Source organism: Apus apus, chromosome 3, assembly GCF_020740795.1.
Source record: "Apus apus isolate bApuApu2 chromosome 3, bApuApu2.pri.cur, whole genome shotgun sequence".
Taxonomy (NCBI): Eukaryota; Metazoa; Chordata; class Aves; order Apodiformes; family Apodidae; genus Apus; species Apus apus.
The window spans coordinates 55,703,593-55,731,372 of NC_067284.1; the positions used below are offsets into that span (position 1 = coordinate 55,703,593).

Below are 27,780 nucleotides of genomic sequence, written 5' to 3' on the forward strand. Positions count from 1 at the left end.
TGGATAAAATCCGTAAAGAAGGAACAAAGAACTTGTGTGATAAAACATAAAACACCTGATAAAATAACTTTTCTCTGATCACTAAGAGCAAAACTAGAAGCAGGCCTAAACACTTTGCTGCAAATTCAGATAGGAGAACAAATACAGAGCCTAGGACAACAGCTCACAGACTTCCCTGCTTGGATTCCCATTTCTGGCAGTTTAGCCCAAATAAGATGCGACTCCAGTTCTAGAAGAGAGCAGAGATTTCAAAGTTCTGGGACAAAACAGATCTCTCTCCTTCCCTGAAGTGAAAGACTTCTCGCCTCATTAATTTCACATCATGTAATTAATTACATTATCTGAATCCCACCTAGATTACCTCAGTTTAACTGAAAGGCTAGAGAAGTCTACTTAACCTGTGAATTCTTTCATGGTCATCACAGACGTGTAAGATAAATCAGACAAAAGACAACACCAAATTAACTGTCCAGGTATGAGAGAGTATGGGGGGCTTGTGTTTTTTTTTGTTTAACTACTTTTATCACTTGAGTTTCTGTTGTGATCAATCTTCTCACACATCCAACTTTTGCCATTTAGTATGTCATAACCACTATTTAAAAAATTAAAAAAAAAAAAGAAAAAAGTCAGAAGGATATGTTAAACACCAAAGATTAAAGTTTAAATTATGGAAAATGAGGATGAACACACTGACACAGGCTTGCAATTTTAATTTGAAAAGGCCCCTATGGTGGGACTAGCTATAGATGGCATCATGCTAATGCAAACGGAAAATAGTTTTTTAAAAAACAAAACCACTTTAAATAAGTATGAATTCACACCATACACATGTACATACTTAATTTTCTACATTAGCTTTGTCTGAACTATAAATCAAGTGTATACTACTAAAAATTCGGTATGTGCAACATTAACCTGGTTAAAGCATTCTATAAATACAAGCTTTTTAGTATTGCAACATACTTCACTACTTAACATACTGAAAAACAAGTTCTACATTTAAAATTCTGATGTAATAATTCTACCTGCCAATTAAGACTAGAAATGGAAAAATACTTGCTAATCTTGAACATTACCGAAAATGCAAATACATTTCATGTATGGAAGAAAACAATCTTGTTTATGCTACTGGTGCTTCTTTAGACATTTGAAGATACACTAACAAAATACAAACTTTGTAGGAAGCTTACAACATGTACTTCTCAGAGGCAAGAAGAAAAAAATCTGTTTTGTATTTATGAAGGAACATCCATTTATTATAAAACAAGATAAAAGATATTAGAATTAAGTTGAAACAAGGCAACATTAGAACAACCACTTTAGAGCTTGGTGAATGAAGTGTAGTTTTAAACTTGCAAATCAGGGTGAACGCAGCTCTTAACATGTTGTCCTCTTCTCTATAAATGGGATGAAGTAGAGAAGCAAAGCTTCAGGGTGTAAGGGTTGGAGCCATCTGTTAGGAGACAACACGTAACATACTCAGGGTGTTTTACTGAGCATAACTCTTCTGCTGATCAAGATAATCTTGCATCATCTGACAAGTTTACTGATTTTGTAGCTTTAAGGCTCATACTTCCCCACCTACCCCTGCCAGTGGAGTGCAGACACCAGATGACCTGTAAGTAGGTGTTACTGATAGTCTACCAGCAGCTTTTATGACATTTAAACAAAGTGATAGATGTGTTCACAAAGGAATGTAGACAGAATTCCAAATGTTGTACTATACACAAGACTTTACCATTATTGCTGTCCATCTTCCTAGCAGAGCTAATATAGCTAACTAAAGGGTGGAACTATTTAGAGAAGTAGTATTTAACAGGCAATTTCAAGGACAGAAGGCACTGATATTTAAGCGAGTCAAGACGTAGAATATGACATTTCTGTCACAGACAAGAGTGGCACTGGATGGCATTTACATATGTTTGACCAAGAAAAGGAACAGCAGGATGTCCAGCACATCCTTCAGGCCTCTCCAGAAAGCAAAGCATAAAACCACCTCCCTATTTGGAAAGACTGCCAAGACCCACAGGTGGCTGCACAGATTAGCCTCTCAGGTAATGGAACATATGTCCTCCTGGTTCAGCCAACTTGAGACAATCTTATTACACCAAATCTTAACCAGCAGTCCTTGTTTTAAAATATTGTATTTCCCTGTGATAGTTGTATTTGATTATACACTAGGGTTTGCCTTTTTTGTATTGAAAGACTAAGTTCTTCTGCTGTTATCACCTTTCCAAACTGAGATAAATGTGAAATTGTGAACAGTATGTTATCAATACAATCTTTCTTTTGCCCCTAAAATAATCTCAGTCTATTATTGAGAAGGTAGACAAAACAGGAGAGAGGGATAGGAAAGATTTAAACTATTAAAACTTGACAGGGAGACAAATAGATAATAGTTTGGAGATGGTAGTTCCAACTAAATCCAGCCCAGTGTCTAATGTTAAAGTTATGTCTGTGAATACCCAACAAAATTCCACTTATTCCAATAAACTGTCTTAACTGTCCAGTGCAGATCTGACCTATAATGTACTTGTTTAGCAGGTGAACTCCCCTTCCATACTTACAGGTTTAGAGCTAAACTCAGTTTGGCCTCACAATTTCATATTTGAAACAGAACCAACAGCTGGAGCAGTTAATTTACAGCAGGAAGCTGTGTAACTTAAAGAATCTTCTGCCCCAAAATATGGCAGATTTATCTGCATTTATTGTGAAAGATACAAAAAACTTCAGTAAGATATTATTCATTAGGTTTGATTTTGATGAAGATGGATTTTAATGCTGTTCCTGCCAGCCTTCTTTTTGTCCCAAACCAAGTTTTTCCCCCCCCGCCTCTTTCTGCAACTTCAAAGTTGCAGTCCATATTTTGAGTTCTATAGGATGAATCAAAAAACTAAGAAAGAGTGATGTTTAGATAGAAACTATTGGAACCCAAAGTAGAGATTAAATACTGTATATTTATATACATAAATTTATATTTATATACTGTAATATATAGAGTATGTGTGTGTGTATATTCATTAAATAAAGCATATATGCATATAATAAGAACAACACAGATTTTAGCTGCAGAAGCCTCACCATTTACAAAGGCAGTATCAGCCCAGAAGAAAACAAGAAAGAAATGTATAGAAGTAAAATCAGTAAAATTTACTTACTTGGGACTCTTATCTGGTAGTGATTAAGTACAGTGAGAGCTTCCACTGCATCTGTCTTACATTCCCATTCCAACAGACCAGACAGTGTTTTGGCAGAAGCTGTCAAAATGAGAAGCAAAAAAGGGAAGGAGGGGATCAGTAACATCTCCTGACATTGTATGCCCTTATCATAAGTGGAATTCAAATAACTCCCCAAATAGGTGAAAGCTGACTTACGTTTTGGATCAAACACTTTGTATTTAATAAAGCTGAGAACTTCATGATCCTCACATAACTGTCACAAAAATAAAATAAGAGGTAAAACTCCAGTAAAAATGCACATATACACATTAGCAAAAATTCCAAGATCCTGGAAGAGACACACAAAAATGATAATACTGACTCTTTAAGAGAGCTTCCAAGAATTTATAGCAAATTATTATTATTTAAAAAAAATGTTTAGATTGGTAACTCTTTAGAACAGGATTCTACAGTATGCGAAACAAGGCTCCTGTATCTGCTCTGTCCCATGATGAGTATGATTTTATAGGCACAAAACCTGTTTATAGTACTGATACCACTACTATCTCAGACAACATATTTAAATAAAAACAAGTTCTTTTTCACATTCCCACTTCAATGCAGCAGCTCAGAAGTTATACATCCAAGTACACCACTCATGAACCAGAGTTAACTTTCAGACAGAGCCTGAAAAAATCAAACACAAAACAAAAAAAAAACAAAAAAAAAAAAAAAAAAAAACAAAACCTTTTTTACTGAACTGATAAATAACTCACTGGACTATCATAAGTTTTACCACTACCTCCACTTGAGAGGCACAGAATTGTATGTTTTAAGCATCCAGAGCCCATTTAGGACTCCACTCTGCAAACTGTTCTGAAACATCCTAGCAGTCATTAAGAGTAACCATCTCAGGGAGTCAATAGATTTCTATTTCCAAGACCTTGTTTCTCACATTAAAAAAATTAATATGGAGAGAATAATGTCAGAATTGGGAAAATATAGCAGCTTCTATGTAGAGAGGCTACAGACCTATTTTAAAAAACAGCTCTCATCCACTTGTTGTAACTACTCCAGTTATTTATTTTTAAAAGTAGGGCAGTGTAAAGCTAGTGTAGAGTCCCAAAACACTGTCTGTCACAGCCACTGCAACTGCCTACCTTTACAAATGTTTCTTCAGTTACACACAGGGGAACATTATAATAATGAAGCACACAAGAGGGTGGTTGGATGATGTTCTTAGATGCTTGGCCAGCACTGGTGAAGCGATTATTCTTACTCATGGCAAAATCCTTGTAACTACTCGTGCCATCCTCAAGTTCAAATATCTGGCTTGGAACTACCGAATGCTGCTTGGAAACACTGGGATTTAAGGATACATATATTTATAGTTAAAAGTTTCTTAAATAATTAAGACTTGCATACTTTGCACACAGACTATTGATTTAACCAGAAGAGAGCTGATATTTCTTTACAACAATTTTAAATAGAAAGAAAACAAGATGGGATGGGTTTCACACTTCCTCAAAAAATAAAACCAAAAAAACAACAAACAAACAAACCCAACAACTTTGAAAGGATGGAGAAGACATATTAGGAAATACAGATTATCAGTAGCCAATCCATGTAATGCAAATATGTTTTACTAATATAAATAAAACAATAATAAATAAAATGCTGAACAGGAATAAATAAACAATAGCTGCAAATTGGCAGTAAAAACTCCAACAATGAGATAACAGAACAGCAGCATATTGCCTGTTTGTAACCTCATTCCATCTGCCCACTGGTAGGCTATTAATCCACAAATATATTACCAGACATTAAGTCTCTTTCCAAATAACTTGACATTGTTGAGATGTGTAACAGCTCTTTCCACAGCATACTCATCACCCATTTCAACCAGTGCTGTGCCTGGAATAGTCTTCATAAATTTCACCTAAGGTAAATATAGGAAAAAATGCCATTGCAACAAACAGCCCAACCAAGAGTTTTCTAAGTTATTAGAAAACATTTTACACCATCTCAGTCAGGCTTTTTTTCAAAACAATTAGGATTACTATAGTGGTTTCCAAGTTTCTACTAAAGTGTGCCTTACCTTCTCAATGTTTCCATACAAGCAGAACAGGTTGAAAACCCTTGAACAGTTCATCTTAAGCTGATGCAACCCACTAACGATGACAACTGACCCAGAAGGATTTCCACCATGCATGTAGGAGGAGGAGGCCTGAGGCAATGGATAAGCAACGAGTTCTGGAGTGTCCCGAGATCCCATTCGGTATCGACTTGGCAAGGGCAACAAAGGACCGTGTGACCCTAAGGAGATGGAAGACCATGCATTGGTATCATTTGAAACAAGCTTCACTACTTAATCAGACATTAAACCCTATACATAATGCATATTTAAGGGGGTGGACATAGGATGGGGCATGACAAGCTTACAGCAGCTTCCATTAATTCTTTTTCCAATTAGAAAGAACGAACACCAGAGAAAGAAAGAACGAACACCAGAGAAAGAAAGAACGAACACCAGAGAAAGAAAGAACGAACACCAGAGAAAGAAAGAACGAACACCAGAGAAAGAAAGAACGAACACCAGAGAAAGAAAGAACGAACACCAGAGAAAGAAAGAACGAACACCAGAGAAAGAAAGAACGAACACCAGAGAAAGAAAGAACGAACACCAGAGAAAGAAAGAACGAACACCAGAGAAAGAAAGAACGAACACCAGAGAAAGAAAGAACGAACACCAGAGAAAGAAAGAACGAACACCAGAGAAAGAAAGAACGAACACCAGAGAAAGAAAGAACGAACACCAGAGAAAGAAAGAACGAACACCAGAGAAAGAAAGAACGAACACCAGAGAAAGAAAGAACGAACACCAGAGAAAGAAAGAAAATAGAAAAAAACACAAACAAAATCCAAAAAACCAACCCTCTTCTATTTTCTTTATTGTTCCAAGTCTTTTCCTATATTACCAGACAAGTAGAATGGAGATGTTTCATGAAATTGTTTTTATACACAAGTCAAAAAAGGTATTTCAGTAATTATAAAAATAGTATCTTCCCTGCACCATGCAAAATATTTGAACATAAACCTATCAGAAAAAATATTTAAAATAAACCTTCAGCAATGTTATAATAACTACTCAGTTACATGGCACCAAAAAAAGAATACTACATAGTAGGGAAAACAAACCAAAATCAGTTAACTTTTAGCCAAAGGTCAGCAGAGGATATAACACAGCTCTTTTCCAGAGATAAAAGGTTAAGTCAGAAGACTGCCTTTCTACAAATAGTTAATTTGGAAATAACATGACTGCTTAAACCCCTGTATTAATGCAAAATTAAGCTGTCCTATTTCCCACTTTCTGACTACAGGTAAAGATACAAGTTTCACTGAAATAAACAATTTATTTCCTTTTTTTTTTTAATGAATGAAGAGACATTACTAGTAAGCAATACTTCTGTTTGTAGAAAATATCAATATTACAGATCAAGGAGAAGATCCCTGTTCTTCTGAGACAAAAATAATGTGAAATTCATATAAGCCAAGTATAAAAGGAAACTTTGTCTTTTTCTTCCTCATCAAAAAACAGGAATAAGAGGGAGACAGTGGTACAGGAGGAGACAGCCACATTACTTAAGGGAGAAGGGGTATATCAGAAGAATGCAAAAGATCATCAGTGAATACTTCCAAGTACAACTTGGAAGTTCTGGAGATGCAAAGAACCTTTGGAAAGAGTAGGTAGAAAGTCAACCCACACTGTAAAATATCATAAATACAAAGAAATAGCAAAGAAAGAGGCAAGACCAATCACACTGCACTTGACATTTAGGAGAGTAAAGTATAAAAGTCACATCTAACTGGGGACATGAGTTTCTCAACCCTGAGGTCCTGGTCCAACACAAAGTGACAGGAGATCTTCATTTACAGATAGTACTGGTAACAACTGCAACTCCTTAGAGCATTAACTCCAAAACATTATTCTTATACAGCCACATAGATGTACCTTGTCAGAATTAACTAAATCAGAAGAAACACAAAGCCCACAATTCACAGCTTTGCACACAAGAACATCACAGAGCTCTCTCGCATCAATTCACTGATCAAACTAAGTTGGCATTTTTCAGAAGCAAACTGCTTTCCCAGTACAGATGTCATTTTCCATTCACTGCTAGGGTGATGGCAACTGCAAAGCAAGCATTCTTCCAAGGAATAAATTTGTAGAGCCAGATGCTATCCAAGAAAGGAGAGGCAGGGCAATAAATGCACACAGATTTCAGTGACTCAGGAGCATTTTCAGAATGTGGACTGGCAGCACCACACATACAGCACAGCAGTGAACTACTCATGCTGTAGGGGTCCACAGTTAAGCACTGATTGAATATTTCGAAGTTCACATAACAAGTAAAGATATCAAAACCACCTGTAATCCTATGTTACTTACCATAACCATCATGTCTAAATGATGATGGATGCTCTCCCAAAATAGCTTGCCTCTGGCGGCCCTTCCCTCTGTCTAACATGTGGGAAGGGAAAGGAAACAGTTTAGTATGCACAACTATGCTGTTGATTTCTCCAGTTAAGACATAAATCTTCTACTTAAGAAGCAAAAAAGTAATCTGAATCCTTGTTAATGTTATAATCAATTTCTCATTCATTATACATCTAGAACCACAAGCTGTAACCCTGGGACACCAAAATTAAAAGACTGCCATCTGTATAACAAATTGCATTTAAGTTGATTTGGGGCAGTGGCCAATGAGGAGATGCAGACATCTAAAGCTTATAGAAATACCCAATAGTTTTCCTAAATAGACACCACACATTAGTATAGATAACACCATACAGCAGGATTTACCTATGTGTCTCTTAAAATAAATTTGAAATGCAGTACTTTTGAAAGACAGTACCTGAATCATAATATTAGCTTCAACAGCAACACATTTTCAAAGTGGGCTTCTTTCAAGAAGTTTCAGCATAAGCCAACAACAACCTGTATTACATGGTTTCATAATCAGTAAACAGAGAGCATTACATATGTGTACATATATATTTACAGAACACCTACTGATTTATGGGCGTGCTGAGAGGATTGTACATTATTGTATTATCAGCAGCACATAACAGTTCAATTGAAGAAAAACACCACTGAATAATGCACTAAAACAACAGTCAATACTTTAAGAAAACCCAGTTCTCTAGGATATAAAGTTAAGCAAGGGGTCTACATTGCTGGAGGAAAGCAGAGCATCACAGCCAAAGCTGTATTTTTAAATCAGATCCATGTTGCATGACAAAGAAAACCTAAACTTCTATATTTCTTTGTGGTAAGCAACAACTGATTTCTCACAATTAACCAGGCCACGTTGAAAAGATGGGGCAAGACATTTATCAGTTTAAAACTTTTTTTTCCCAGGAAAATTAAGTATGACTGCTGAAAATGGCAACTCCAGCCCAATGCAGCTGGAGGTAATTCCCCTGAAAAACAGGAACTATTTGCATTATACAACACAACAGTGGAAGATGAAAACACATTCGCCCTTTCTGCTCAGGATTTTGAAGACGGGCTCCAAGTCAGATATTTACTTTGGCAATAAAGCCTGAAGTTATAACAGTGCTGCATGCCTTCAAACACATAAAAGACAGATTACTTTTGACAAGTTTTTGTTTTCCATTCCCTTTTCAGAGTAACAGCTCTGGTTCTTGGCTCTAGAAAGCAAATGGGCAGTCATATCAAGTATTTTGAGCATTTAAACTGTATGCAGTAATAATCTTTCCGAAAAATCAAGTTTATAATTCCAGTCCTTTGAATCTGCACACAGTTAAGTAATACAGTAAAAGGACCACATCCTTCATATAAATAATTCTAGGAGTACAGTTTAACAAGTATTTCCACCTCCTGATGGTGCAGTCCACAGCTCTCTCCTGACCCCATACTTGTTCCTTCCTTGAACAGTCCTTCAGTTGTGCCAGTACAAATACTTGTGCAAACAGGCACTGAAACATGAGAACTGATCTGTGGTAAAAATAATTCTGAAAGGAAAGACTCTTTATAATCTAGTTTAAGCTTGGGGTTTGTTGCTTTTCGGCTTTTTTTTTTACATCAGGTCCTTGAATCACTACATATGCTGGTGTTACTGCAAAAAGAAATGCACCAAACTACAGTTTGAAATTTCTGGCCAAAAGCAATTAGAATATTAAAAGTCAGGTGATTTTTCTGGTTCAATCTAATGTAATATGGGTTCATAGCAGCAGGCACTTGTTAGGAAGTTTTCTTAAGTGGTAAAATACCATGGGGAAGTCTTTAAATTGTTATGATAAAGAATTAAAAACAGGACTTAAGAAAAAAAATAATTAGCAAAATGCATTTCCTTCCTAAGATTTGGGGGAGGGGAGTATAAATTCTCAAAAGATGTGTTAGCATGTCCATCTTCAAAATGAAATTCCTTTGGGCAAAGATCTTTTTTGCTGCAGTCAGATCCCTGCAGTTCAGGTGACATTAAGTTCAAAAGCCAAACAATGCTGCTGCAAGAGTAAGTTGAAGCACAAATACAAAAATTCTCTCTCTCAAAAAAAAAGTCCTGGATTATTTCATGGGCAAAATTGATCTAGGTTTCAGTTTTGTCAAGTACATTTCAGTGTTCATTCAACAATTTATATTCCCATTTTCTAGATAAATGGATGTGGGCCACAGTAAATGAAAAATCATTATATACGAAATTTAGCATTATATTTAGAGATATATATAACACAAGTCTAATTCTTTTCCTCTTACGTGTAGTAGAACAATGTATAGAAAATAAAGACAGGCTGTCAAAGTAGCAAAAGGAAAACAAAAGAGTAGGATGAGAATTCTTGAGAAGGAGCAAGCCGTACCTATCCTAAGTTTTCATTTTCCACTGTTTTCTCTAGCTTGGGGAACACTTAGTTCATACAGCCATATCTATCTGCAGACCAATTACACAATGCAATTAGATGCACAACATTACCAGTCAGTTTCCAAACATTGCAATGATCAAAAGATATGAAGATCAAATTAAGTCTTCAGATTTTTCAAATTCAAACGTTCAGATGTTTTTCTTGCACGTGGGTTTCTTTGAAATCCCTTTTTTAAGTCAGAAATTTGAGAAAAAAATATTGAATCCTGAGACAGATAGTCATAATCTACAAGCTGCAACCAATACTGTAGCTCCCTTGTTAACTTTTTACAAGCACTTCATTTTGAAAATTCGAGCCCTAAGTTTGTAGGTGTACAACAGTTTTACAAGCCCAGCATCTCTGCAGAATTACTCTGAAAGTGTGTATCACTTGAGACGGTCAAAGCTCTGGTTCTCAGCCTCTGATAAGTACATACTCTATCTTGGACACATTGTCTTCACTTTTCTAACTTTACATTGCACACATTATTGTACATAAGATACTGAACTCTGCACTCAACAGTTACAGGGTTGTTTGTTGTTTTTTTCTTAAATGAACACTTTACAGGAGTTTGGCTACACAGCAGTTTGTCTTTACATATATAGTCATAGTTTCCACTGACGTGAGTTAAGCTCTGGTGATTTTTACAGCTGAGTACTCAAGAGACAATATGCCTGTACCAATTAGGAATCTACCTATTTTAATACTTAAATATAAATTAGGGGACTTAGCTGAATTGCACTACTCAGTTCCAGCTATCTACAGATAAGGATTCAATGTCCTTCTACTAGACAGTATTTGCACGAAGACTGAATGCAACTCTCACATACAGCAAGTAATAAAAAGATTACAACGTCAATGATATCAATGAGAAAGTTTCTTAATTTTGGAGGTTCTAAATTTCTCAGTTGTAATTAAGGGAAGACCATCATACATACAAACTTGAACAGAATGGGTACAGTCTATCAAGTTATTCATCCCATACAAATCTGAAGTACTGAAAGTGTCCTCCTTTAAAAACTTGTGGTGGTGGTGCATGCAGTATGCAGACAAGGTGAATTGCAAGTCTGAGGTTTTTTTCAGAGGGTTTTTTGTTTGTTTGGTGGGGTTTTTTTGCTGATGCCGATGTGGTGCATGATGAAGTGTAGAGTCAGCCTGCTGAAGTCCTCTATCCTTCTTAATGGCTCGTCCAACATAGGGGGGGAAAAAATAAAAAAAAAAAGAAGAGTCCTTTCGAAGGAGAAGCAGTGTGCAAGTTTGTAGTTTGTAAGGAATAGTCTGTACCAGGATTCCTCTCCTCCAAAGAGAGAGAGCTGCTTGGAGAAATGCAAGTCCTTGAGAACTGCGCAGGTGCTTGCAGGTGTGGGCTCCTTGTTGAACTAAGTGGCTCAAGCACACGGCAGTAGGGGGCACTAGGGCTCAGGGTTAATTTCCTGACGTGTGAGCACAGACTTCAGCTGCAATGGCTTTGAAATGACTACTGTGATACAGCCTGACCACATATAAAGGATTGGCATTAGTACAGTCAAACATCTACAGCGATAAGGTACGAAAACCTACCTCGTCGGCCCAGATACGGTTTAGTGTAGTCCCAACTATCATTGTCGTTTCTAATGACATTGAGTCGAGTTGGCTGTTCAAATAAAGAAAAAGTGGAAAAGGTTAAGTCTTGATTGTATATGTATTTTTCTAGTAAAAATCCAAAGAGAAGGTCCAAGCATTACCCTTGCATATTCAATCTTTAGGGTGCAGCATCCTGCATAGATATCTGCTCCGTTGAGTGCCGCTTTTGCCTTCTGGGCACAAAACACCGACTCAAACATACACATCGTGTTAAGGATTTTTTTCCCAGGCATCTCACTCATGTCCCTTTCTTCCAATATGGCTTTATTTTTGTAGCCTGCATATATCTCACTATCGTATGCCTTAAAAGAACTCCATACAAACTCTAATATAAAATGACCAACAAGTATACGTGGGTTCAACTTATGTTAAACATCTGTTCTTGAGATGTAAGCAGCACATGAGATCATTCATAAATCAGCAAATTCTTCAGCGTGGTTTATATAGACAGAAGCTTTGTTTATACTCTGAGCTTATGCTGTTTGGAAGAAGATAATTCTGGTGGATTTAGTAGTTTTCATCAGAAGACACAGACAGTGACCAGCAAGCCCAGAGAATATTTGCAGGGAAGGTCTGAAAGGAAAGTTCAAGCTGCATCATTTGGGAAGGGATCAGAGCTTGGGGGTGAGAAGGACTAACTTAAGACAATGCATCCCTTCTCTCAGCTAGAATTAACTAGAGTCTTGTGGGTAAGGAGAACATGAACTCACTTTACAGCAAAAAGAAATAAGAGCAAGCACACCCTTTTTAGCTTGTTACCCAAGTATCACCACAAAACAGATACTTGGAATGAACAAATATTCATCCTGCATCAAAACACACAACCAGATTGCTTTAAATCCACTGCTCAGAGCAGATGCATGTACCATGCTCCAACATGTAGGTTATTTCATAACCTGTACACACTCCACGATTAGTTCTATGACTAGCAGAAAAAAGTACCTGAGCCTTGGCACATGGCAATCCATTATTTCATACATCCTCAGTAACATATGCTGCCAGAAAGCCTGAACCTTGCAGCAGACCAGACATTTTGTGCCAATCTTTGATGTAACTTAGTGAAATTTTGGAAGCAGACTGTATCACTAGCATATCCCTTGTATTTTACCACATCTCTGCAGCCCAACTTGTTGCAAGGTGATGGCAGGTTTACTGTGGAATTTAAGAGTGATTTAGTGTCATCTGCAAACTTACTGAGGGCGCACTCCGTCTCCTCATCGAGATCATTGATAAAGACACTAAACACAACTGGCCCCAGCACTGAGCCCTGGGGAACACCACTTGTGACCAGCTGCCAGCTGGATTTAACTCCATTCACCACAACTTTGGGCCCAGCCACCCTGCCACTGTTTTAACCAGCACACCCATCCAAGCCATGAGCATAGAGTTTCTCCAGGAAAATGCATCAAAGGCTTTACTAAAGCCTAGATAAACAACATACACAGCCTTTGCCCCATCCGGTAAGTAGGTAAGCTTGTCCTAGAAGGTTAGCCAAATAGGACTTGCCTTTCATAAACCCATGCTGACTGATTGCCTTGGTTGTTCCGTATTTGTTCTGTATTCTGTGATGACACTCAATATGATCCAGTCTATAACCTTCCCTGGCACCAAGGTCAGATTGACAGGCCTGTAGTTCCCTGGATCCTCCTTCTGGCCCTTCTTGTAGGTAGGTGTCATATTTGCTAACCTCCAGTCAACTGAGACCTTCCCACTTAGCCAGGACTGCTGAGAGATGATGGAAAGTGGCTTAGTGAGTATATCTGCCAGCTCCCTCAGTAACCTTGGGTGGATCCTACCAAGCTCCATAGACCTGTGTGTGTCTTAAGTGGTGTAGTTTGTTGCTAAATATTTCCCCTTGAATTACAGCGGCTTCCTTCTACTGCCTATCCCTACCTTCCAGCTCAGGGGGCTGGTTACCTGGAAAACAACTGGTCTTACTAATAAAGACTGAGGCAAAGAAAGTGTTCAGTAGGTCAGTCTTTTCCTCATCCTCTGTCACTATGTTTCCCCTCTATCCAATAAAGCATAGAGATTCTCCCTAACTCTCCTTTTCTTGCTATTTATAGAAACATTTTTTTATTGTCTTTGACAGCAGTAGCCAGATTAAGTTCTAGCTGGGCTTTGACTCGTCTGATTTTCTCTCTGCTTAGCATAATGACATCTTTGTAGTCCCCCCGAGTCACCTGTCCTGTCTTGCAAAGGCCATAAACTCTCCTTTTTTTTCCTGAGCTCCAACCAAAGCTCAGCCAAGCCAGCCTTCTTTCCCACCGGATCATCTTTCAGAACAAGGGGATGGGCTGCTCCTGCAACCTTAAGATTTCCTTCTAAAGTAGTCCCGCTTTCCTGGACACCTTTGCCCTTCAGCGCTTCCTCCCAAGAGACTCTGTCAACCAGTCTCCTAAACAAGCCAAAATCTGCCCTCCTGAAGTCCAAGGCAGCAGTTCTGCTGAGCCTCCCTCCTTACTTCTCCAATAATAACAACAACCCCCGAGTCATCTGATGCAGACAGTACCACTTACCACAAACTCAACACACAATCATAGGAAGTCAAACTAGTCCGTTATGACACACAGTTTAAGTCTTCTGCACAGAAAAACAGCTGTTAGTTTGCTTTTATGTAACTTAGGGTAATTCTTTTTGCCTGGCAAATCATCAGTGCAGCCACCGGTTACGTCTTATGTTACAAAAGTGACCCACTAATAAAGCCTACCACATCAGTAGGATCTGAAATTGCAAAATAATTTGAGATTTTTCATACAATGTTGTCCAGGCAACAGCTCAGAAATGGAGGGTAATGATTCTCTAGGAAGAGGGCTATCAGAGTTTTATAAACTAAGGCATAATCATATCAGACTTTGCACTTTGCAGACCGCAGTAGCACATTAACAACTCTGAACATTCATCCTATGTACAACTTGATGTTACAAATAAAGTAAACAGCAGGATAACAAAGCAGGGAATTTCCTCAACACATGATAAAGTGGGTCAAGCAGGCCTAAGTTTGTCTTATACTTTATTAAAGTCAGAATACTAAGACAAGCCGTAATATACCAGAACTATTTTAAGAGTCTGAAGAAATCAAAGTGCACCCCTGCAATCCCTTACCCATTTCTTGAGTATCAACACAAGCAGAAGCCATGAAAACTGTATGTAATGTCTTGTTAAATCTATGACATATTTAATCTCTGCAATTATTAGCCTTAGGGCCAGCTATAAATATAGTTATCAAGAGCATTGTTGACAATGTGATTTTTTATCAAGACGAGATGTGCAAGTGCTATTTTCTCTTCCAAAACATAAACATTAGGAATTACCGTGTCTCAAAAATTAAAAAAAATAATTTGGCCTCAAAATTACACAGTATTTTTCTGACATTCTCCTGTTAAACTCCACCTGCAGCCAAGAACCTACAGCAAAAGCACACTCAAAAAGGATATTCAACCATAGCTTGTATTCCATTTCTCTTGAATATAACAATACGCTGAACTCTCCCAACAGGGTTGCACACAGTATACAAGACATCCTAAGGAAGAAGAAAAAAATGTTTTGGTCAGATATGAAATTTTTAACACTTCAAGTTCACAGAACATTTTCTTGTGTTGACATTTGAATGCCAAAGAAAAAAGGCTTGTTAACTTTTCGCTTGTAATTCTCGCTGTATAACTTATACATTCATCAATAGCATTTTAATGGATTAGTATAGTAGAGGCAGTCAAATCTGAAAACCAGGGAAAGACTTACAGTATTATAAATACTCATGCAAACATTAATTTAACAAGTACCTTCAATGTTGTTGAAGAGGAAGAGGTAGTGTTGGGCTTTGTGGTTTTGGGGGTTTTTCAGGGGTTTTTTTTGTTGTTTTTTTTGGTGTTTTTTTTTTTATATATAATGCAGATGTCATTAAAAATGAGATATTCTTAAGTTAACTGTTTCTTTAACCCGCTGGCCAATGCAAAATGTTTATTTTTCTCATCACATTCCTTGCTGTTATGGGTACAACTGCTCTTCCCAGTTGCTATGACTGCTAGTCTCTGCTGTCTTCAATGAGCTCTGGTGCTTGCAAGTAATTTGGGAAATACGTCTGTTTCTACTGCTTATTGGTTTGGGACAGTGTGAAAGAATAGTTGGGGGGGTGAGGGGCGGGTAGTGGTGTTGGTTGTTGGTTTGTTTTCAAAAAACAATTACTGTGCTAGAAGCTTAATCCTCAGAATTTCCATGAAACTCTCCTAGCCGAGAAAGATGCTTCTGCTACCAGTTTTCTTAGGCATTTATATTCAACTCAGCTGCTTATGCAAGCCAAATTCAAAATGCATGAAGGAAATGCAGCTTCCAACGTTTGTATTACAATTGCAAGCAAATAATACTTTAACTTAGTGGATTTGTTCACACAGCTCAAAGCAGGTATATTTTTAAACACTGACAAAAAAGCAACTCATACATTTGTCATGCTTTTCTATAAGGAAAACTAACAGGAAAAAGAAAATTCACCAACCACAAATGAATCAATGGGCAAAAACCTACTGATATTTCCAAATGCAGTGAAGCAAAATGCATGATATGGAACTGACTGCTTGAAGTCATTTCAGGAATACTAAGTTTCAGTCAATTTGCTAACATAATATACAACACACTAAACAAATGCAAGCACTAAGTTATATGGTTCTACACTACACAAACACTTTGATTGATTATTACTATCCCACATATTTCCTTAAGAACAACAATTAACTTAAGCTCATATTGCAAGTTTTCTTAAAGCAGACTTTTGAAAGTTTTCCTGAAATATTTCTGTGCAATTCAACATGTACTATAAAATCTCTATGAAAAATAAAAGCATTCAATGCTTCAGAAAACACACATTCTTAAATACTAGCAAAAATATCTCTATCATTAAAAAAACATGCAAGTGTGCCATGAACAGATGGCAGTAAATTAGGATGCAACTGTACATATGGTATGACTTGAAATACTGAAAAGTAAAATACATCAGCCCAACTAAAAGTGAGGAACTTTCCATCAAACTGGAGCTGATAATCAACAAATGAAGGTTTCAACTTTCCACAAAGGAAATATGAATGAAGGATTGCAATAAAATAACCCCTCCTGCTGGAAAAACTACTTGCTATTTAAACATACACCACTGAGAGCCTAAAAGCTAAATATTCCTGATGTTGTAGCAACACATTTGGAAATATTTCAGAAGCATGTAGCAACTTAAGCATTTCAAAATCCTGACCACAACAGTCTTCAAATGTATTGCAAAATACTTGTACAAGACTGAGTAATCTTGAAAAACCTTTTTTCCAGAACATACACGATATTTCTGTGAAGATGTTGTAAAGCTTTGGTACCTGAATTTAATTCCTGACTCAAATCAACAGTGTACAGTTTTAACCAATACTACGCAATAGCAATAATGTAACAGAGACAGCTGCTCCCTGCCTTTTGTTGTTCCATTAAGGAAAAAAAAAAAAGAAAGAAAAAAAATATTAAACATACCACTGTAATTGGGTAGAGAGGATTCTGAATTGACAACAGGAGAACTTTATTTCCACCAGATGGGTCATCAGTGTTTCCTGGCCGAGTAATTCTCTTACTTGTTGAGTAGTTGAAAAAGGCTTGTTGTCCAGCAATGTACACAGGTTCATCTGCTGCAAAGGTTACACATTTCTTCGCACTTTGTACGTTTTCAAACTCCACCAGAGCCTGGCGCTTAAATGGCATCATCATGACATAGCTTGTGAGAGAAACATTACAGTAAGTTTTTCTATATGCTTACTCAACACAACTCCAAAGTCCCGTAACTCTCACACCTGCTATGTTTTTTTTCTAAACAATTCCTAAAAAGGACGTGAAAGGAAGGTAGTTCTCCCTGCTTGTGTTTCCCAAACCTGGTCAACACATTCCTAAAGCATTTGCACAAAACTAATGCAGCTATAAGTTAAATAAGTAATAAACAGTTGTTTTCCAGAAGAAGTTTAATACATAAAAACATTCAATTAATAAAACAAATAGTTAATAATTTACTAAATTACAATTGATACTAAAAAAACCCCACAACAACCTTGCTAGAGTCATTTAGGAGGTAAAGGATCAAAGTAAATGCAAATTATACAACACATTGAAAGCCGACACGTTAAACGTATTTGCTGTTGCTATAAAATTTAAAACACTATTTTTGACACAAAACTATGTCAGAGGAAGTAAATATAAGTATTCTAGCTAACCAAATTCAGACACAAAGTCAAGAAACTTTGTTACTTTTTGAAAAGTAAAACTCTCATGCTAAAATACACCCATTTGTATTCCTGAACAAGCTTGTGTTCACTTAATTTTATTTTTTTATTTTAAGATACTGGTACAAATACAATTCAATTATGTGAACACTGCGGCAGTGAAAAATATTATTGTAATATTTACAAAACCCTTTTTTACTTCAATACATTCATTTACTTGAATAGAAATGCACATTTCCAAAAAGAAGCACTCAAAACTCAGAATAAGGTGGCTCTAACCATTCACCTCTACTATTCTGTTCACAGATGAGGAACCTCTAGGCTATATGACCTTTAAAGGCACTTTTCCTAAATAATCATCTCATTCTGAAGGTCCTACCATATCGTACACCTTCCATATGAAACCATAGGAAAAAGCATAGTCTGCTCTGAGTCCCATCCTAATTTTTGGTATGTTCAAGACAATCACCACCATGCTGCTCTGCAATTCAGTGTAGCTACAGCTTGTTTTTAGGCCAGGACTAGCTGTGCTTCTGAAGCCTGACAGACAGTAGGGTGTGCAGACAGAGTAGCTCTGCTTGGCCAGACTTCCCATGCACAGAAACACAGAATTGTCAAAGCTAGCAAATCTTAATGCTTTACTATTAACCAAGTTCTGGATTCAAATGGATATTGTAATGTATTTAAAGAGGTCCAACAGACTCTTAATTAATACTCCAACTTGCCCAGAGACACTATTTTATACTTGACATACCATATGGTTCCAAACTTTTCAAGAGCTTCCACAAGATCTGCTTCCACAACTGATTCACACAGCCCTCGGACATGGACAACAGGAGAAACAGAGACTTTGTGATGACTTCCCCCAGCATCCTAGCAATGAAACAACATTTTAAAATTCAACATAGAACATGAAATACTGCTATCATTAATTAAAATTAAATATTTGGCAGAAACTACACTGTGTCCAGAAGCAGCCATCTAAATGTACAAGCACATTTAAAGTAATTTTTTTCTTTCCCAATGGGTTGCCAAGTTCAGTTGCTGAAGTCTACTTAAAATGCCTTGCAGATTTAATTAATGTGCTTGCACAGGCAAGATTTTTCTTTATGAAAAAAAAAAGCCCATTTAGCACTTGGTTGAACTACAGGAGGTCATCCACCCTAGTCATTAAAAGCATAAAAAAAAAAATACTTGAACATGCACAAGAGAGAAAGTATTTCTGACACTCTTCCTGTTTGTTTATGCCAGTATTCATTTTGAGACAGGCTGGTGGGATAGAAAAGCAAGAACAAAGAAGGGCCATCAGAAAACCGCAAAGCTTACTGCCAGTAACAGATTCAGCCTCCATACACTGGCACACAAAATTCCTGCTATGAACATTTTTCAGAGCTACTGCTTCAGACAGTATCAGTATTGTGTGACTGAAGAATTCGGGTTGGAATAGCCTCATCCTTCTATGCAAAGCCTGAAGTAGGGCAGAAATTTACAGTACATACTCCTAAGACACGAGGATTTAAAAAAAATAAAACTATGTAAGCCAATATGCAAAAATAAAAAAAATAAAGTGTACACTAAAATATACTGTCATTACCAGCACCCAAATTTCATACATGTAACACCAGTGTAAAGCTGATGCATTCAAATTTACCAGGTACATCAATGTGTTAGATCTAACAGATCAAGTCTTGTTGATTTTTCACTTTTTTGTAATTAGTACAGCATCTTCTGCAACTAGAGAGAGATTCTCAGTTGCAGCACAAAGGAGCATTCAGCTCCAGTAATTAAGTAACCACCATTGCTACTACTGCCACTGACATTCCACTCTTCTCTATCTGTTGAACTACAGATTCAAGGAAAAAACATTCCAGATAACTACAAATTGAGTCTCGTGTTTAATTCCCATGTTCCATACACAGCTCTCCCAAAACAATTCTGGTTTTTTTCTTTAAATTTGAGGATTAGACCATTCTGTTTGAACCAAAAGCCAACACTTCAGATTTTGTCAGATGTCAGAATAATCTGCTGTGCATAAACTTGGCTTGCATTTTATTCATTTACAGTATGAAGGCATTTGAAGTGGCAACAGATTTATTTCAATAAGAGCTGTGACAATTGTGGAAAAACACCATTAGTGATATTTGCATAAGATTCCATATATACCAAATTAATCAGCTGAGGTCTATGGCAGTAGCAGTGATGAAAGTAAACATAAAAGGTTAATATTTGATCTCCAAATACTTAGGCAATTGCAGAAGGAACTACACACAAGTTTTTATTTTCAGCTTATACGTTCTTTACCCACATACACACTTTTCAAAGCTGAAAGAAGCACCCAAGGAAACCTTAAAACAAAAACTGGCAATCATTACCCTAAGGCATTAAGTTACCAGGCACCTTTAAATAAAGTCTGTAAAACAATCAAAAGTTATTACATCAATTATTCATTGTCCTGCCTACTAGTTGCTATATTAAGATCCCAGTTAATGCTAGGGGTATGTTTTTCTTTTGTTTTCTTTTTTTTAATGCATTAAGGAAATTGCACTAAAAATATTTCTGTCTAATCAGATGGCAAAAATAAGCAATTATTTTCTCACTGAAGCAAAGACTCACTACAAAGAGAGATCATACCAAATCAGCACCCCCATACATCAAGTCAAGCTTTTCAAAGAGTGGGTGATAAAATTGTTATTTCTCTCTCTCCCCTTCCTAGTTCAATCTATTACTGTTTCCGTTCATGTTTCTTTGTCATGCATATGCTAGTGTATTTTATTTATTAGCAGTCCACTTAAGCTTTTATATATATATATATATCTATCTATGTATCTTCAGTATGTATCTTTCTAGTAGGACAAACTCTCAAAAGTTAACAACTTTCATACTTACATATTCAAAAACAATATAAATAAGTGATATGCACATATCATAGAATCATAGAATGGTTTGGGTAGGAAGGGACCTTAAAGATCATCTGGTTCCAACCCCCCTGCATGGGCAGGGACAGCTCCCAGTAGACCTGGCTGCACACAGCCCCATCTGACCTGGCCTTGAACACTTCTAGGGAGGGGGCATGAACTATTTCTCTGGGCGACCTGTGCCAATGTCCCACCACCCTCATAGTGAAGAACTTCTTCCTAATGTCCAACCTAAATCTACCCTCTTTCCAGTTTAAAGGACACATATACAGATGTCCACACTTCTTCAACTGGAATTATTCTGAAAACAATCAGCAAATACATATTCTGCTTTCTTTTGTAGTGAAAGCAACATGTGGCTTTCCAAACCAAATTTCCTTCTGCCATAACAGCATATAGAAAGCATCCTTTAGTAGGGTGTTGTATAGTACTTAGCAAGAATCATTAAGTTCTAACACCGCTGCTATTAAAGAAACTTGCACAGAAGCTCATGAAGCATGGAATAATAAAAAAAAAACCACATCAACCCTCCTCCTAAAAAATCTCAGCAAAATCTCAGTAACTGCCCATGAAATTAAGGACTTGCTTATATGGTATTTCAAAAACTAATTAATACAGATAAAACCACTGAGGCAATGAACGGCCAAATCAGAGGGCTTCTGCTTTACTCAAAATAGTTTCTAACGAGCAGCAATAAACAGCAGCACAAGAATGGAGCATAAGCCAGTCCTGAGCCAGGAAGCCACAAACTAAAAAGCACAGAACATACTGGTGAAAAACATGAACATGTGCCACAGGCATATGTTTGAGTGCGAAAAAGTCTTCACAAAGGGCAGACACACATATTATCATCAAACAAGTTTTGCAGCTACCAAGCTCCACTACCAAGCAAATCTAAAATGATTCTTGATTTCCTCTAAAAGAAAAAATGAAACCACTAGACCACATGAAAAATCAAACATGTCTGCACGTGTAAAGCATCTTCCACAGCTAAGGTCAGAACACATACAACTCATCCAAATGCTGCCATAATTTCTTCCCATAGATGAAAAACATAGGATTTTAACCAAGATCTCACAGCCACTGTACCTTGAGAACTACACACACACATAGACAAAGGTTACATCAAAGCATCTGCTCACACAGACATTCACCACCACCAGTATTTCTCTGCTTACAAAGAAGTCCTTCAGTAACTCCAACTCTCATGACACTAAAGCCCAATGCAAAACTCCAGCATGACACCTGCCATCCACCAAAGCCAGGAGAACAGATTAGCTAACCTTACTGCTGTACTCATTAATATATATGGCTTAAGGGTTTTTGAAAGCTCAACAGCAATTTATTTAAGACTCATTAGTTGGGCAGAAAATGCAATTATTAAATAGATAATGGAAACAGACTTCCTTTCTAAGTGCTCAGGACTAGTAATGAGGACAGAAAAGGTTTCCCTCAAGAAAGAAGCTAGGAACATCAAAATGCTTAACAACAAAACAGAGCTTCCGTAGAGAGCTGAGGCAGGAACGGAAGTGCCGACATAACCAGGTAGGTGAGGCACAAACAATTTACTTCACGCATGTAAGATTGCAACACAAGAAGCTTCCAACAATGGCTGCAGCATTTGAAAATTCTTTCTCTGGTGACCTACACAGTTCTAGATAGCATTTTATACATACCACTGGTTTCTTGCTTACAAATTATGATTTGCCATTCTGAAAAGGAAGAAAGTTGTCACGGGCTCTAGGATGATGTTTATCTTGCTCCCCAGTTCCAAATTAGAGAATTTCTCACCAACTGTTTGCACATAAATTTGTCCTTTATTCTTTCTCCAGGCACTTTCCAGTCCATACATTCACCTTGGTTCTATTAATTTGTACCACCTTTCCTGGATCATCCACTCCTCTGCTGTTTCTCTGTATACCTCCTCTGTCTCTCTTTTTCTCCTCACTGCAAAAGGATGGCACTCCTTCACATTTTCTCCCCCGGCTACCTAAATATACTCTTATTTTATTTCTCACCATTCAGATTACCTTACTTACTCTCATTTTTTTCCTCTTGCTACATCCCTCTTAAATGCTCTGAAATTTCTTTTATAAATGTGACAGCATTGGCAGAGGGAAAGCCCCAAAAGGTTGTTTGTCAGTTATGTAGGTGCCCCAAACTTCATTAATGCCTAATGATAGACTGATCTGCACCCAACTGCCTTGCAGGATGTCAAGGGTAGCTAAAATTACCACGCTGTAAAGGCAAGGTGAAGGTACACAACACATTCCCCAATAATCTCTGCTCTGCCCACTGAGGATGGTCTGAGGAGGAAAGGCTTTCATAAGCAGACACGCAGCATTTCATGCAACCTCTTCAACTGCTAGTTGAAGTATCAACTGCTAGGCTGTAGTATCATACTACATTATGATAGCATTACTTCTTTGCCCTGTCGTACATGATCACTGCTGATCACACATGCCTAACTTGAACAGTTCTGTTTCTTAACTAGGGAAGTACAGGAGACTCCTCCCCCTGTCCCACCTGGAATTCCTGTAGCTTTGCAGTGATAACAGTACTTCCAGTACACAGTGAATTAAGGCAGTGTTTCTGAAGAACCAAGCAAACAAGACCAAGCTAAGGATCCATGCAACAGAAGAATATACCAGTTTTGTATATCCTGAATTTATTTTTATTTTACTTGTTGGACAGCTGGTTTTGGGGGCAGCAGGAGCAGTGTGCAGAGGACAAGGGTTCAGGTTAATCACACCCTATTTTCTGGAAGGCTGCCTGGTTATCTAGTTTTGTTGTGGATGTGGAGTTTGGGGTATTGTTTCTCTTGTTTAATGCATACCTCTTCCCAGCACTCTCTACCACTGCATTCTTTCAACGATTACAACTGCTACAGAACAGAATACCTGCACTCTGGCCCTATCTGCTAATTCCAAATCTGCCCTGAAATGGTCATGCGGTTGGACTAGAATAATTTTTGTAGGTGCCTTCCAACTGAAATACTCTATTCTGTTTGTCACTGTTTGAAGGAAAATTGGCTTCACCCTGGCTCAAACCAAGACACTGTTCTCTTTTCCTCTTTGTTTATCACAATCTGAGGATCCCTTTAGAAAAACAAACACCCCACACAACACACAGCATCATCAGGAGATTCAGCCAGAGGTGCTAGAAGAACTAGCCTGAAGGCAACGGTTACTCTCCTGATGGAGAACAAAGGCTGGAGGATGATTTTTACTTGATCTATAACACATCTCTGGGATGTACTTCATTTAAGAAGTGGATATATGAACAAGTAACTGCAAAAGCAGGTCAAGATCTGAACTCACAGCCATCTAGCTACAGTTGCTGCAACTGCCTGTGACAGACGTGAGACCAGTGAGTTGCGAAGCGAGCTGCTTTCCACTTACCACAGAGCAAGAATAGCGCACATCCGAAGTTACACCAGAGTAGCTGAGAGCTGCAAGTTCACACCCTTATCTTACCTTGCAAGAGCTGGTAGTTACGTTTGTATATTTAGATACTACATCTCATTTCCTCAAGGGTGAGGATGGGGATAATAGGTGTTCCTTAGTTCATAGAAATATTTAACAATAGGTATGTCAGAGACAGTAAGGCAGGTGGATGCTACTCTTCCAGTCCTGACCCTCTGCTGCACCACAATTCTGACTCCCATGCCAAGGCTTCACCACCACACAACAGTGCTGCTGTAAAAGTCATTCTTCCAAACAACACTCTCCCTCACAGAACACTTCTGCAAAACTACTTCCTACTCCCCCTCCCAGGCAATATGCTGCTCAACTCCTGGCTCTCCAGACTCCTCAGCCTTGAGTTGAGCCTTAAGGAAGAGGGTACACCTCTGGGCTTTGAGGAGTGTCCACACAAGCGGGAAACAGAGGAGAAAGAAGAGAAAATTAAATGTTGGGTTTTCCCATCTGGATCTCACATGCAGACTTCTACATACTCATTTGAAAAAAAAAAAACAACAACAAACAACACAAAAAAAAAAAAACACCCAACCCAAAACTTAAGAGGCATGAAGGGCTTACTCAACCCAGTGAAACAAATCCAGAGGAATAGGAAAATACCACAATAACTAACATAGTCCAGCAGGGAGACCCCACCACCCATGAGCCAGGGTCCTACAAAGTAGCTGTTACACAAAGAGAGCATATAACCCATACTGAGTGTACTGTTCACCAATAATCTAGGATGCATGTTAGGAAAAAAACAGTGAGGCTACCAGTAATCTTCACTTACTCTTCTGATCTCTTCTGAGCAACCCAGAATACTTAAGACTTTTCCCCTTCTCTCAGCCTACCCTCATCTTACAGGTCTTTGCCCTAAACCACATGCAACTTTTATAACATAAGAACATTTCCCTGGAGAGAAATTAATAAGATACAACACAGAATAACTAAGTTGCCTGCACCTTTGTTTAATCTATTAGAGAAAAAAAAAATATTAAACTCGCATTAACTAACTCTAATGAACAGATCCTGGCATTTTGCTATTAAAAGCCCCATGTAAAATGACTAACAAAAGCACTCAGTTATTAATTTTTCGTATATCTGCTTGATGTTACAGCTTATTCTTAAGAAACTACTTTGATCCCTATTATCAAGCCTCTCTTACAGAGGACCTGTGAATACAGCTTTGCCAATAAAACATCAGAGTTAGTGACCAGGCATCTCCTCGAGGCACGCTGCAACTGGCACAACAGGCTGCCTAAAAATCCTCACGTTCTTGATGCGCTACACAATTGTTTTCAGTCTCTTTATTCACGAGACTCAGCACATGGCATTCCTGAAATCCAAAACAAAATTACGTACTGTGTGCTCTGGTTACCTAAAGGGGAATGGCAGCGTGTTTTGCACATTAACTAGGATAAACTGAGATACTGAGGAAAACATGAAGACAATTGGAGCCAGAAGACAGAATGAAGGAGGAAAAAAATGAAAAAAAAACCACAAAAACTAGCTGATTTCATAAAACACTGCAGAAAAGAGGAAAGGCAACAGCAGTTCCTACTTGAAACTCTGCACGATGTCCAGCTCTCTTACATGACAAAATGTCAAGGTAACATAACCAAGGGTATGGATTTGGTTCAGAACTGGTCTTTAAGACAGAGCACATTGTTAAGCCTAGACTGCAACAGAAACGATGCTTTGCCACAAGAAACTGTAAGAATTAAAATAGGTCTCTCCAGGGATGTACCTTAGATGCAGTTTATCTGGGAACTTTTGTACTAATTGAGCAGGTACCCTATCCATCAAGAGGTTTAACCGATGGAGAGATGGTGACAGCAAACGCCCTCTCATTAGCTCATCCCATTGCTAAGCAAGTTCGTTTTAATAATTCGTGAAACAGAGGTATCCTAAATTTCAAGGTTTGCCACCAAATCGATGTTTTCTCGATCCTGCTTTTTCAAGCAAGCAATAGAAAGAGCCATCAAGACGAAAAACGGTTACAATCAGCTGAAAAAATTAGCTCAGAAATCCAAGAGTAGGCACAAAAGTACCATTAGCCCAAACTAAGGTCGAGGACTATTGATACTTAAGATACAAATTCATGAAGAATAAAATGGACGTGGCCAAAACATTCAGCGAACCAGCGTGCCTAATTACCATTTGTGTGGGTGAGGGTGGGTGGGAGAAAACAGGAATACAAGCGCGTTTAAAGGGAAGGCAATCATTTATGACCCGCCTTATCGCTGTGCGCTGCCAGACACAAAGGTATAAGGCAGAAGGGGGGGGGGGGGAAGAAACCCTCTGCCTCGCTTTCTTCCCCCGCTCTACGTTTCTATAGTTACTGAGCAACAGGGCAAGCACAAAACTTGCGGCGACGGCAGCACCCGAGGCGGCAACGCGCTGCCCCCGGCCCAGGGACAATCTCGGGGCTTGCAAAACCCGCACGCCCGGGCAGTCCCCGTTCCGCGGGCAGCCGCGGGGAGGAACGCGGAGCCGCGCAGCCCGGGGCACGCCAGCCGCCGGGAACGGGGAGGAAAGGGCAGGGCAGGGTAGGACCCGGCCGGGCTCCTCGCCCGCCTTTCCCGGCCCCCGACGCCGAGAAGGGGCGGGGGGGAGCTCAGCCCCACCGGAAGCGCCTCCATGCCCGGGGGAGACACCCGTGGGCTCCGGCCGCGGGAAGGCCGCGGGGCCGGGGCTCCCGCCCCCGGGGGGAGCCCGCCGGGCACCGGCAGCCTAGGGGGGGCCGTCCCGACCCTCGCCCCGCCGAGGGGCCGGCCCGGGGCGGGCGGCTGGCAGGCCCGCTCCCCCGCAGCATCCCCCGCGCCCAGCCCGCCGGCCCCGCGTCCCTCACCCCGCCCGAGAAGCCCGCCCCGCGCGGCGGGGGGACCTTGTCCCGCCGGCTCTCGCTCTCCTCCGCGCCGCTGTACTCGATCTCGCCTTCCTCGGCTGCGGCGCTGGGCTTCAGCCGCTTGGCCTGGCTCTCGTAGGCGCCGTCCTCCTCCTCCTCCTCCTCCTCCTCGTACCGCTCTCCAGACGACGGCGACGACATGGCCGCCAAAGGGAACGAAGCGGGGGAGGCGAGGAGGGAGCGGGGACAGCGCCCGAGGGCAGCGGCGACCGCGAAAGGTGCTCTCGGGCTCCTTCCCACCGCACACGCCCCGCCCCGCCCCGCGCCGGGCGCGGATCACGCCTCCCTCCCCGGCTACCCGAGCCACGATTGGCTCGGAGGCGGGGAGGGGGCGAAGACGCCGAGGCGACGGGCCAGCCGGCGTGCCCATCGGGCGCCGCGGCTGCGGGCACTGGCCGGCCCCGCACGCCCGTCACCGCGCCCGGGCTGAGGGCTGGGGGGGGGGCCCGGCAGGCGGGGCTCGGGCCCGAGGGACACCCCTCTGAGGGGCCCGGCCCCAGCGCCCCCGGCCTGGAAGGCCTCACGCCGCTCGCCTGCCCCCGCAAGGCCCCGCCA

General features: G+C 39.5%; 1 protein-coding gene across 2 annotated transcripts; it reads right to left on the reverse strand.

The window, feature by feature from the left end:
* Positions 1–695: 695 nt before the first annotated feature.
* HNRNPLL (heterogeneous nuclear ribonucleoprotein L like) lies at positions 696–27,469 on the reverse strand. Of its 2 annotated transcripts, none has more exons than XM_051613274.1 (13): positions 27,205–27,469; positions 18,696–18,814; positions 17,205–17,442; positions 15,143–15,228; positions 11,807–11,903; positions 11,643–11,715; positions 7,609–7,680; positions 5,257–5,474; positions 4,976–5,097; positions 4,319–4,520; positions 3,375–3,432; positions 3,159–3,257; positions 696–1,453 (listed from the first exon to the last, which is right to left on the reverse strand). In XM_051613274.1, exons 1-13 carry the CDS (start codon positions 27,364–27,366, stop codon positions 1,398–1,400), a joined length of 1,602 nt encoding a protein of 533 aa, XP_051469234.1. In that variant the 5' UTR covers positions 27,367–27,469; the 3' UTR covers positions 696–1,397. The 2 variants fall into 2 exon arrangements, with proteins under 2 accessions (XP_051469234.1, XP_051469233.1); XM_051613273.1 differs by having other exon boundaries at positions 27,169–27,469.
* Between the last annotated feature and the right edge of the window lie 311 nt (positions 27,470–27,780).